Genomic DNA, 13724 nt, shown 5'->3' on the forward strand with positions numbered 1-13724 from the left:
GTGTGTGTGTGCACGCGCACGTGTGGGTGTGACAAGTATGTGTTCATTAAATTTACTTGCAGCAGAGTGATGACTGGTTGGTCTGGATAAACTCTTATCTCTTTCACACACACACACACACACACACACACACACACACACACACACACACACACACACACACACACACACACACAAACACACACACACTGGAATTATGAACACGCCAACAGCCACCATTAAACCAGTCCAGGAAGGATCTTTTGCCGAAATTATAACTCAAGGTTTGGACACACACACACTGAGGAAAGTTTTATTTTATTGTGTCACAAAATAATTCACCAAGCCATTACTTACCTGAAATACTATGAACTACTATTGGCATTGTTATAATTAGTCATCTTAACTTGTATTATTTATTTTATTATTAGGGGGTCCAGCCCGCAGCGCTGGTACAGTTGCGCTGTGTAGACCTGGTTGCTTTGTGTAGTATTTATGCTTGTTGAGACGACAGACCAGAGGAGCTGATGTGGCGTTCAAGGTATACTTGGAAAATCGTAACTCATTCTGCTTTTCACAGAACACAGGAAACAAATACGTCCCTAATACGATTAAACTGGACCCTGTGTATTGCTGCCTGCAGCTATCGTAATTATTAATATAGCTGCAGGCAGCAATACACAGAGTCCAGTGTAGTCATGTTCGGTACGGTATTACAGGTTTCCAAGGTTCCATAAATCAACACAAAACTAAGGGACGCTTCCTCCAAAGGTTCTTAGAACTTTATGCGGGAAAAACTCCTTCTGTGACCGAGGACCCATATAATATCGATGGGGGGGGGAACCGGGACTCACGTGTGTGCACAGTTTTGTGAGTTCTCGGCTTCCTAAAGGGGCCCGAAAAGCCGACGCAATTCGGCTGCAGAACGAGAGGAAGAGACGGAGCAACAACAATCGGATAACAACCCAACCCAGATAACAATACGTCTGAACCATTTGAGTCATCTTATTGGCAAGGGAAATCGTGGCCGGCGCGAGCACAAACGAAACAAATCAAAAACGACCTGGTTCCCTGGCCCATACCTCAGCCACGTGGGCGTGTCCGTGGGCGTGACGTCACGCCACCGTTCCTTCGGCTCGCGCCCGCCGCCCCGCCGCCGCTCATTCCGGACGCACCGCGCGCCGCGCGTCCTCCTCCTCCGTCGGCGCGTCGCGGTTGTTTGAAAAGTCTCAAGTTGTTTGGTCGCCAGCGTTCATAACTGAAAGAACTTGAGAAAAAAAAATTAAAAAAAAAAGGCAAACAGCACACGCCACATTGAGGACTTCTACCTGCACTGGATTTAGCCAAGATTGTTGTTGAACACGTTGAGGATGCTGACCTACACGAGTGGGCGGCGGCCGTGCGTTGACCGCCAGCGGCGGACTTGATTTCGTCGAGATCGGATCTGCACGCGGCGGGGAAAGCGCCACTCAGTTTCCACCGCAGAACAGACGCGTTTTCACTTTGTTTTTCTTTGTTTTTTTTTTTGTTTTGTTTTGTTTTCCCTCACAGGCACCGAACTCACAGGCGATACAACTCAATGGGTAATGATAATTCAAAAATCCTACTCGATGCAGATTTGCGGAGAAGACCGCGCCTTCACTTTCATTAATTGGGATATCAGCCGAACTTTTGCCAGACGACGGGGACCTCATTTGGGAATGGAAATGACAGTGACCTCAACCGCAGCATCGCAATCTATCCGTGAGGGTTTTTTTTGGAACTGTTAGAACACCAAAGTGTTTCGTGAATACCTTTGTTTTATCGTCGTACACCTATTCCCCGTGAAGTCGCCGCACCTGCTCGCGGGTCCCACGATGATCCCGGCCAACGACACGTGTCACTCGAAGCTCCACATCGACTCCAGGGAGAGCCCCCTGATCAGCGCGGTCATGTTCGCCGCGGGGGTCTTCGGCAACGTGGCCGCGCTGGCGCTGCTGGAGAGCCGGCGGTGCCGCGAGGGCGGCAGCGGGAGGGGCGCGGCGCGGCGGCGGCGGCGGCGGCGCTCGCTCTTCGACGTGCTCGTCACCGCGCTGGTGGTGACGGACCTGGCGGGCACCTGCCTGGTGAGCCCGCTGGTCCAGGTGTCCTACTCGGTCAACATGACCCTGGTGGGCATGTCGCCGTCCCCGTGCGAGTACTTCGGCTTCGCCATGACCTTCTTCAGCCTGGCCACCATGGCGCTCCTGCTCGCCATGGCGCTCGAGCGGTGCGTCGCCATCGGCCACCCGTACTTCTACGGCCGTCACGTCACCAAAAAGTGCGCGTACGTGGCGGTGCCGTTCGTGTTCCTCGCCTGCGCGCTCTTCGGCCTCCTGCCGTTCGCGGGCTTCGGCAACTACGTGCAGTACTGCCCCGGCACCTGGTGCTTCCTGGACATGAACCCGTACCTGACGCGCCACCGCGTCTACGCCAACATGTACGCGAGCGTCATGCTGGCGCTCGTGCTGGCCATCGTGGCGTGCAACGGCTCCGTGGCCTTCCACCTCGTGCAGATGTACCGGCGGCGGCGGCGGCGTCACGGCGGCTCCGTGACGATGGCGACCGGCGTGGGCTCCGCGCGCGACCGGAGGGTCGTGTCCCTGGCGGAGGAGGTGGAGCACCTGATCCTGCTGGTGTTCATGACCACCATCTTCATCATCTGCACGCTGCCGCTGGTGGTAGGGCGCGCTCACACTGGCGTTGCAGTGCACTGAAGGAACGCAACCAAACATCACTTTGGATAGACAGCGCGAAGCGCAGACCCTAAAAACAATAGAACTAGAAGGTTTATGATCTTTGGCTATTATTTTTATTTTTATTATTATTATTATTATTATTATTATTATTACTATTATGAATCATTATTAGGGCTGTGAATAGTTATGTGTTGGAATGCTTTCGAGATGAAATGAAACGCATCCTGCATAATATATTAACAAACAAACAAAAACAAAATATATATATATAGACACGCACACACACACACACACACATATATATATACACACACACACACACAGTATACATATAATATATCTTGTATATTCTGTATATATTGTTTACACTGCAGGGATAAATTTGTGGCGGATACTGCCGGAACATGCATAGCACCCCCCGCAACATCTCTGTGTTCTGGCACCTCCTGATTTACTAATGAAGCACGGATTTACTGGATATGCCGTATTGATTGTATATACACCCAGGCTTCGTGGAAACGTTCACAGGTCTACTTTCCAATCATATCTGATTCTTCTGAAGACACCCAGTCCCCGATCCGCTTAGTCAGAGATTAATATCAGACAAGCCAAATCAACCCAAATGTCACACTGAGCATACACTAGAAAGGTTTTGTGTGTGTGTGTGTGTGTGTGTGTGTCTCCTCAGATATAAAAGTAAGGTCAAGAGGGGATAACATGTCTGAGGGAACTGAACTACGCTCCTCCCTAGCCCTCTGGCTTTCTTTCAGCACCCTGTGTTTTTCTGATTTGTTTGTTTTGCCTGACTGGCTGGAAAGCAGCTTGCTTTCTGTTGTTAAATGAGATTCCAGTGAAGTTCTATTAAGCTCCACATTCAGCGCGGATGATTGGCTGCTGTGCTAAAGCCATTGTTTTTATACTTTTTCAAATGTTTTTAACTGACTTATGTCTCTCATCTAAAATAAAAAAATAACCATCACCTCGCTGAATTAAGTCCCATAGCAACTAATGCAACGGGGAGACGTGCGTCCCGACAGTGGGGACGCGCTGTTTTTTTTGGAACAGTACGGAGGAAGGACTTGGACAGTCCCTTAATTCAGTTGTGTTTGAAAATGTTGTTTCACACATGTAGGGAACACACGGAAATAAATAGATCTAAATTTAAAATACAGGCACGGGAGGCGGAGCGCACCGCTGTCTGGAGGAGAAACAAACAAAAAAAAAACCTCCACACTAATTCTAGGATTTCTCTATGAGATTATAATATATTGTCATAATATTAACACAAGATGTGCATATTGGGAGGTAGGTACGTGCACGTTGCCCTTCTTATCAGGCGCACTTTTATTTTATTTTTTTTGAATAGTGGGTGTCGAGGTAGTGGATTGTCTGGGCAAGATATATTCATGAGGAACTCCTCATGAACCTCGAACCTCGGCGCACCTGTGACGCGCACACAGCGGAGTGCAGATCACGGGCGCCACGACGGGGCGTCTCCTCCCGGTGATCAGCGCTCCGCTGCGCTGCAAGGCTTGCCCGGAGCGGAGCTGGGGGTCCATGTGGTGCCTTTTCTTTGATTTTTTTTTTTTGAGCACCTGCCCCTCGCGAAGCCTCAGTACGGGACTGCAGCTCTCTCTCTCTCTCTCTCTCTCTCTCTCGCTCTCTCTCTCTCTCTCTCTCTCTCTCTCTCTCTCTCTCTCTCTCTCTCTCTCTCTCTCTCTCTCTCTCTCTCTCTCTCTCTCCCTCTCCGCTTCCTTCAGTTTCGGAACACGGTAGACTGCACTAACACCGTTTAAATACTCAGAATTTTCATGTCGGATAAAAAACAACAAAAACGTCCGTCATCAATGTCAATCGTGATCGATGGGGTCGATCGCCGATGACTTGAGTCGATCGCCGATAGACGATTTAATCGGCAATCGGCCCAAGCCTAGCGTGTGTGAAATGAAACTATAAATAATACAGTGGAAAATAAGGTTGTTCTGCTGCAAAGCTGTGGGTGGGAAATAGCAACAGAAATGGAATCCAGTCCGACTTGGCATCATGGCAAAATCTTTAAATTAAAGTTTTGTCTTGAGAAAATATCGTTGTAACTTTGCATAGTCTTTGGTTTTAAGATTGGTAGGGGCGTGCGGTTGTGTGTTATTTAAGTGGTGTTAAGCACTATTGGCGTTTTGCTGCTGTTCTTATCTCTTTGCTGCTGTCATTTTGTTTTTGTCAGTGAGCACAGGTTCACTAACATTAATGTGTGGAATTAAAGTAGGAATGTCAAAGAATATGTTCACTATACAGAAATCCCCCTTTTTGGCTCCCTCCGTACTAATGTTAGAGACTGGAAACAGGAAGTGGCAACGCTTCCAACTGGAAACCATCTGTAGCCTATGTAACGCTTTGGATGTACCAAAGTAATTCTAAATCAAATGTGATTACTGCTACAGCAACAACCTTACTGAACGTTTTACTAGTGAGAAACTTACCACTCTGCTTCAGCTTCTCATTACGCCTCACTGCGGTGGGCCAAACGTTTAAGCCTTGTAAGCAAAAAAACAAAACTTTAAACCTACATAAAGGAGAAACTCACAATACAGTCAGACAGTCTTAATATGTTCACCGTGGGGAAAAATTGATCAAAACTGTCAAACATTAATTACATTGAAAAGTAGCGAACTTATCCTTTAAGAGCAGGAATTTGGTTGTGACCATTTTTTACGCTACCAACGTTCCACGACTCCACACTGAAGGATTTGGCGGAGGTGCAGACGGACGCACATACAGAACTGGATGTTTCTGTAGTTCATGAATCGTAATACCCCCAAACGGGGTCCTATATACACACACAATACACACAAACCCGGTGGCTGCTGCATAATTTATAGATAGTTTTTTACATCTAAATGCAAGCAGTTGCCCAACTAGTAATATGATAGTCTCTGCTCGCGGGTCAGGATATCACACACACACACACACACACATGCACACAGACACGCGTGTGTGTGTGTGTGTGTGTGTGTGTGTGTGTGTGTGTGTGTGTGTGTGTGTGTGTGTGTGTGTGTGTGTGTGTGTGTGTGTGTGTGTGTGTGTGTGTGTGTGTGTGTGTGTGTGTGCGTGCCCGTGCATGCGCGCCAGACAGAGTAATATGCAGTCTGATATCTGCAGAATAATGTCATGGGATGGGATGCATAATGAACAAGGTCTGACTGCAGCTTTCACCACAGGGAGAGCGGGATAGAGAAAGAGACAGAAGGTTTCGAGTTGCGCTTTTAAGAATCCAATTTGGCATCGAGTCCTATCCAAACATTTCTCAATTGAATATATTGGGGAATATTACTCAGAATATTGAGAATATTTTGATGGACTTATAAAGGGAAATTCTCCAGGCGCCGAATCGCTCTTAGTCGACATTCTTGAAACTTTTTTAGTGACACAAACAAAAAAATACTTTAGACCAAAGGCTGCCTGTGTATCAGAACTAGCCTAATTTTTCACAAATGGAAAAAATAATGAGTGAAATAGCAAACCGGCAAATCATCTACCACTGTTTAAGGCCTGTGGTTGAATATATAAAAGAAAAAAAGAAAAAGAGATGAAGCTGAAAGGCTTTTCCCCCCAACGGTGCTGATTCACAGAACAATGCAGATGTTCGGGGGGAAAAAAAAAAAAAAGAGAGTGACGGACAGGGATGGATTTTTTTGCTCTTCAACCCCCAGCAAATGGAAAATAAGATTGCATTAAACACACACAGACAGAGGGGGCTTGTAGTCAACTGTTAACGCGCGAATAATCGCCGCATCTGGAAGTGATTAAAAAGACACCCCTTTCATAAGCAGGAGGCGCTGGTTTCTGGAACACTCTGTACAAAAATAAAAAGTAGGAGAAAGAAAGACGTGTTCATTGTACTCATAAGGTCGCATGAGGATGGCATTTTGATGCGGCTTCTGGTTCTTCTTAAATGTTAAATATAATATATGAAATATTCATTAGATGTTAAATATTTTCATAATTCTTTTCTTTTTGACAGTTTTGTCTATTGGGTTTTCCAGAACATATCAAATTGGCAGCGGGTCGTACTAAAATAAAGAAATGTACATTTATATACCTATGGGCAATGTGTATTTACACAGACGTGTATGCACAGACACATAATACAGTACATGTATGTGTGTGTGTGTGTGTGTGTGTGTGTGTGTGTGTGTGTGTGTGTGTGTGTGTGTGTATATATATATATATATATATATATATATATATATATATATATATATATATATATATATATATATATATATATACAGTGGTACCTTGATTTACGAGTGCACTAACATACGAGTTTTCCGAGTTACGAGTTAGAAAAACATGAGTGATTCTCTTCGACATTGTCTTTTATTATGTTTTATTATGTTTTTATACAATATTTGTTATTTATAAATACACTTTTCTTATTTAAAAACTTTAAAAAAAAATTAGGGTGGTTTTTTGGGGGCTAGAACCGATTTAATGGCATTTCAATTCATTTCAATGGGGAAAATTGATTTGCTATACGAGCAGATTGAATTACGAGCTCTATCACGGAACGAATTAAACTCGTAAGCCAAAGTACCACTGTATATATATATATGTATATATATGTATGTGTATATATGTATATATGTGTATGTACGTAACTGTATATATGTATATATATACTGTATGTATGTATATATATATATATATGTGTGTGTGTGTGTGTGTGTGTGTGTGTGTGTGTGTGTGTGTGTGTGTGTGTGTGTGTGTGTGTGTATATATATATATATATGCATATATATACAGGTCTCCCTTCACTTAACGACCGAGTTCCGTTCCTAGGACCAGGTCGTTAAGTGAATTGGGCGATAAGCGAGGACCCGTGTTATTTTACGGTAAGGGGGCGTGGCCATTGTGAATGCAAGTGTAGTGAATACTGACAGACTGCGGGAACGAGACTGGGACTGGTGATGAGATGAGATGTATACAGTGTATATAGTATGTATAGTGTATATAGTATATATAGTATATACAGTGTATATAGTATATAAAGGGTGATGCGCTGCACGCCGCGGTATTGTAGCGCAGCATAGAATACAGACTGATCGTAGAGCTGGTCGTAAGTCCAAGCAGTGGTTAAACAGGCAGGTCGTTTAGTGAGGAGGACCTGTATGCCTATGTATATAAGCATACAGGTCCCCAACTTCTTTAGTGTTGAGAACCTTACCATTCTGCTGTAAATATCTACTTACAACTTATAGTTCACTCTGTGTGTGTGTGTGTGTGTGTGTGTGTGTGTGTGTGTGTGTGTGTGTGTGTGTGTGTGTGTGTGTGTGTGTGTGTGTGTGTGTGTGTGTGTGTGTGTGTGTGTGTGTGTGTGTGTGTGTAGGTGTCTAATCTCTCCATGATTTGTCCACAACAAAGTGATTAAGTCTCCATGGCTGCAATTCAATTTGGGAACTTCTCTACCGGGATATTAACAGGAAATGGTCCTACAGTAACGACAGTCGTTACTGACGATGGTCCAACATAGTGCTCAATATAGCTGGAAATCGGGCTTCAATTACCGGTTAGAGGCACTCTCACTCTTACGGCAACTCCTCCTAAGTCATTTTAGGGTTGAAAAAAAAAAACCCAAATATGCTCTCGGGGGACGAGACGAGAGAGTGGGTCAATATGATATGAGAGTCGGATGGAAAGAATTCATCAATCAATTAGATGGGTAAAAACAAATTGAGGCCCAGGGTGAAAATTGAAAACTGACTGAGAGAACAGCGCAGATTTGAGGAGGACGGCGGGAAAGGAAAGCACTTCCGGGGCCTCCTAATAAAGCTGCATTTGAAGGCCACATTTCCCTTCATTTCAATGGGACATTGTTCCCGTCCCGGCCTCCCCGGAGAGCCTGAGCGAGGTAACGTGGCGATGGGAAATTTGGGGGAAAGAAATAGTCATAACTTCCAGGGATTGTATTATTTACGGGTTTATGTTTTATATTCTGAAGCTCCAACCTGGGAATCGGTGTAAATCCGGTGCTCCACCAACCTCACTGCGACCCTTTCGGAGGGAGAGCTCTCAAACCACGAGCGTGATACATTCGTCAGCTTGGGCTTTATGTGATGATTTGCACTTGATACAGAAACCTGCGGCACGTGTTTGGCCATCGGTATCAGCACCGGAATGGATTGTGTGGCGACATTTGATCCACGACTTTCTCGACAATTTGTCTTAAAAAAGCATTTATGTAGCTTCTCAAGTTTTTACTCTTAACTTTGTTCACATGGGTTTTAATGTCATGTTGTATCTACAGTACTTCAGCTAACGCCTTCGTAAGCTTAAATTGGCCGACGTTAAAACAACCACCAGCCTTTAAAGGTACAATCAGTAATATTTTAAACTGTTATTGATTGATGCCAGGCCGGGGTTCCCTTGATGGCTGCTGAGTCCAGTCCAGGCTCTGTGTTTAGGAGGAAATGGACCCTCACCCCCCAGACCTGTCTACCTGCCCTCAATATCCGACTCAAGAACTACCCTGATTATATCCCCAAAACTGGCTTCATTTTAGTTTGGACGAAAATATTTAGCTTCCAGGCGACGAAGGCTGAGGAGCCTTGTGTAGGAGGAGCATCACGTTGGGCACATGTTGGAGTACCTTCTATAGCTTCCTTTAGCCATCGCTGTTTTTTGCCAATTGTCCATGGTTACTGGTTGGGCCTTTAAGCCCTCAAAATGGCGGCAGTTTACCTCCTCATTTTTTTGCTTGGTGTGATCCAATGACTTGCCCCAGGCATCAGTGGCTGTGAGGAAACAATTCTGCATCCAGTCACGATGAAATAAAACATCTTGAGCCAATATTGTTCCACTGGCCATTCTGGTTCCACCTGATCCTTCCAACCCTCCCTATAGGCCTCTCTCCATTCACACAGTCGATAGCCTGCTGCAGTCACAGCCGGCTACATGTTTTGATGAGCATCTCTGAAAGGTTAAAGCAAGCGGATCGGCTTCCAGGATGTTCAAACAGGATGTTCTGTGTCTTCATGTTTTCTGTGAAAGTGAGTGGTTAGGGTTGCGCCTCGTAAGGGTTTCTGAGTAACTAACATCTATCTATCTATCTATCTATCTATCTATCTATCTATCTATCTATCTATCTATCTATCGATCTATCGATCTATCTATCTATCTATCTATCTATCTATCTATCTATCGATCTATCTATCGATCTATCTATCTCTCTGCCCAGGTCCGAGTGTACATCAACACCGTGCGACCGCAGATGGAGTCCCATCGGCTGGACCTCAACGCCCTGCGCTTCATATCCATCAACTCCATCATCGACCCCTGGGTTTTCATCTTCCTCTCCCCCAGCGTGCTGCATTTCTGCTGGGCCTCGGTGTGCAGCCGCCCCCTGGCCGCCGCCAGGACCTTGCCGCTCAAGCTGTCCTTGGGGAAGGAGGCGTGCCACCCGACCTCTTTCTCCGAGTTTTCCCAGTCCACCCTATGACCCGGGGCCTCCGTGGGAACAGAGGGCGGCTCACCCGCAATAGGGTCTAGAAACATTCTGGTGAACTGCCGATTGCCTTAAAAACAATAAAGAGACCCTTGACGGCTTCTGTTGGACGCTGTCAAAAACTGCTGACTGAAAACTCATGTTTCCAAGAGAGGAAAAAAAAACCATAATGGTCCACACAGATTCATTGTATTTATATATTATATATATTTAAGCATTTGGAGGGGTGGGGGTACAAGATAAGACAGGGGACTTGTTGGACAAGGACGGTGCTGGACCTGAGTGAGTGCAGAGGTCAGTGTCAGATGAATGGGGGAAAGTTTCGTTTTGAGGTACGATGGTTGAGGTATCTCCGTTTCAAGGCAAGAGGAAGAAGAACAAGACATTTGTCCCCGGCCCCACGTCCAACGCCCGAAAGAATGTGGTTGTGGCGGGCGGAGTCGGGATGTCTACTTTTATTTAGAAATGGAATGTCGACAGAGAGAGGGGCCGAGGTCAACACAGGGAAGGTCATCATTCATTTCTCTTTCTCAAAGTTAACCCTCTCACCCTGTCAACGTAGGATGGTCAACCTCCTTTATCCGTTTCTGTTCCTTACTTCTCAGCACCACCCATCGGTCATTCTTAACCTTCAAACCTTGGAGAGAGAGAGAGCGAGCGAGAGAGAGAACCTGGGGGGTAGATTAAGAGATGAAAAAGGTTTTTTGAAATGGCCTGACCTTTTCGACCTGTGATGAACCTCACCACCATTTTACTCGGGCGACTTCTGTTTTAAAACTCAATGTATTGAGAGGCTATTGAAAGACAAATAACTGAGGTTAGCAAAAGTCATCCTCATGAAAGCGTGTCTATTTATACTTGGGTTTACAAGTTAGTCAGCGTACAGGAAGACACAACGTGACTAACTGTGGGTGTTGTTGGCCAACACCCTCAGCATAGCCTCCAAGTCCGCTAATGCGTAGTAGACATGTTTGCGTTGTGCACAGTATTGCGATGTTGACACATCCCCTACGGTATTGTTAGGGTCTTCATGGGAAGGTGGACGTTAATCTGTAATTGGTAGGTTGGGGGTCAATGAAGACAGGAACACCTATGTGAAAAGTTGAGATTCGCGGCCCATTGGTGGCAAAGTGAAAAATAAGATGCTGGCACACCAAAAAAAGGTGGAAAAAAAAAAGGAGTCTGGCACTAAAGAAAAGTGAAAAAAGACAGCAGCACTCAAAAGAAAAAGAGAGAGGAAAAAAAGTGCTGGCACTGGGGAAAAAAAGAAGTGCTTGAAGACGCGAGCCCTCAGTGTGTGGAGGAACGCATGTAACGATTGTTTTCCTGTTTAAAGTGAATTTCAAATGTAGTTCCCGTGGAAAGTTGTTTTGGTCGTTTCTGTGTCAAGCTGCATCTATTTATTGAAGACCTTTGGTGGTTCTGCTGCTGTTTATGAGCTGTAAACAACAATGCAGTCTTTATTGTTTATGAACGATATTTACTGCTTCCAGTGTGTTTGTGTGTGTGTGTGTGTGTGTGTGTGTGTGTGTGTGTATGTTTGTGAATGTCACAGACAGCTCTGAAATGTATCTACCTACCTACCTATCTCCATGTGGTGTAATCGTAATTATAATGTACTGTAAATGAAACAGAATGTACCAAGTTTTAAAGTGTGTGTGTGGTTTGTGTGTGTCTGTGTGTGGGTGTGTGTGGGTGTGAGTGTGTGGCACGCATGCTTGTCGTGTATGTTTTACAGCTCGCTAAATAAACATCTCATCCTCAAAGTATTCTGCCTGACCTGCGTTTGTTACAGTTTCAAGACAGACCCACATACACAACTACACATGTGTACACAACCACACACACACACACACACATAAAGTAATCCACGGAAACATGCAACAAAAAAGCCCACACACATGCATGTGCAACATATCAGCAGAACCCGCACACATAGTGTATACACCAAAAGATTGGAATGGATTCCAGATGTGTGTGTGTCTGTGTGTATGTGTGTGTGTGTGTGTGTGTGTGTGTGTCTGTGTGTGCTTTTACTTTGGTAAACAGAAAGGCATGCTCTCCATAGGTTCAGTCCATGAAGGGGGAGTGCTGTGTTTATACCAGGCTCTATGTCGATTTCAAGGACTAAAGAATCCTCGCGTCATTCAATTTAATAAGTGCAGAGATATGGTTCTGGATGGGATCCATTTAATGTCTCTCCTCTTCCTACTCCTCCTCTCTTGCTCTCTCGCTACAGATACACCTTCATCTTCCCTCCTCCCTCTTTGTAATTTAATTTTTAATTCCCTGTGCCAACGGACTGTCAGCACACAAGTTGTTGGTGGGTTAATGTGCGGAAGTGGAAGTGGTGGATAAAGTAATGAAGTCCTTACATCCTAAGTGGACATGTAGTACCCTGTAGGAATCCCTTTCTACCGAAATAAAAAGTGTTCATATGTTCATATATAAGTAAAAAGTACTGGTTGCAAATATGAAAAAACATCCAAGTCAAAATAACCAGTACAGAACTAGCTGTTGCATAAAAAACATTTGTAAAAATAACAAAAATTTTTGCTTTGAAATGTAGACCCCAGAGAGTAGAGTAGAGGTGGAGGTAGAATAGGGGGGAGGTAGAGTAGAGGTAGAGTAGAGGTTGAGTAGAGGGAGGTACAGTAGAGTGGAGGTAGAGTCGAGGGAAGTAGAGTAGAGTTAGAATAGAGGGCGGTCGAGGAGAAGTAGATGGAGGTAGAGTTCGAGTAGATGCAGAGTATGAGGAGGTAGAAGGAGGGAGAGAGAGGTAGTTGAGGTAGAGTAGAGGTTGAGTAGAAGCAGAGTATGAGGGAGGGAGAGAAAGGTAGTTGAGGTAGAGTGGAGGTAGAGTAGAGGGAGGTAGAGAAGGGTGGTAGAGTAGATGGAGGTAAAGTAGAGTAGAGGTGGATTAGGAGGAGCCAGGAGCAGTGGGCAGCATTCGTGGACGCGGATCTGGTGACGAGTGTCCATCGCTGGTCAGACGATGATGTTGTGCATGTTTTTGGCGGGGGTCCTTACTGATGGTAGGTGGAAAAAACCCCATGTGAGCACGGGGAGAACATGCAAACTCCACACAGAAAGGCTCCTATTTGGGAGACAACCCGCCAGAGCACGGTGTCAACAGCGTCTCAGGTGGGAATCGAACCCAAGACCTTCTTGCTGTGAGGCAGCAGTGCAATGCACTGCGCCACCGTGCAAAATTAGAGCAGGTGGAAACCAGAGTGAAGGGAGAGTCAGTGTAGAGCAGAGTAGGCTCGGCTTCACCTCTCACTCGTCACGGAATGTGGAAAAGGAAGATGGATGACGGCGTGATGGCTTCCGCGAGAAACAATCCACGAGATGAACGAGCACAGCGAGGTCATTTCATCAGAACGATTTCTCCGTCCTTATAAAGATAAAATCGTTTCTCCAGAGACTCCTACGGGACTTTTGTCTTCTGTCTGCAACAAGGTCCCGTAGAAGTCTCTGACGATTCCGGAACTGAGTTGAGCCAGCATCAAGCTTCTGTTTATCTC

General features: G+C 45.4%; 1 protein-coding gene across 1 annotated transcript; it reads left to right on the top strand.

Moving 5' to 3' along the window:
* The first annotated feature begins 1751 nt into the window (after window positions 1-1751).
* ptger2a (prostaglandin E receptor 2a (subtype EP2)) lies at window positions 1752-11867 on the top strand. The gene is made up of 2 exons (XM_080024341.1): window positions 1752-2678; window positions 9931-11867. Exons 1-2 carry the CDS (start codon window positions 1836-1838, stop codon window positions 10189-10191), a joined length of 1104 nt encoding a protein of 367 aa, XP_079880467.1. The 5' UTR covers window positions 1752-1835; the 3' UTR covers window positions 10192-11867.
* Window positions 11868-13724: the final 1857 nt, after the last annotated feature.

Source organism: Zeus faber (assembly GCF_960531495.2).
Source record: "Zeus faber genome assembly, chromosome: 2".
Taxonomy (NCBI): domain Eukaryota; kingdom Metazoa; phylum Chordata; class Actinopteri; order Zeiformes; family Zeidae; genus Zeus; species Zeus faber.

What these genes read in the sequence shown, in the direction of transcription:
- ptger2a (XM_080024341.1), top strand. Translation starts at nt 1,836, where the DNA reads ATGATCCCGGCCAACGACACGTGTCACTCGAAGCTCCACATCGACTCC. An exon ending in TCTGCACGCTGCCGCTGGTG is followed by an intron (nt 2,679 to 9,930) that starts GTAGGGCGCGCT and finishes CTCTCTGCCCAG; the next exon opens with GTCCGAGTGTACATCAACAC.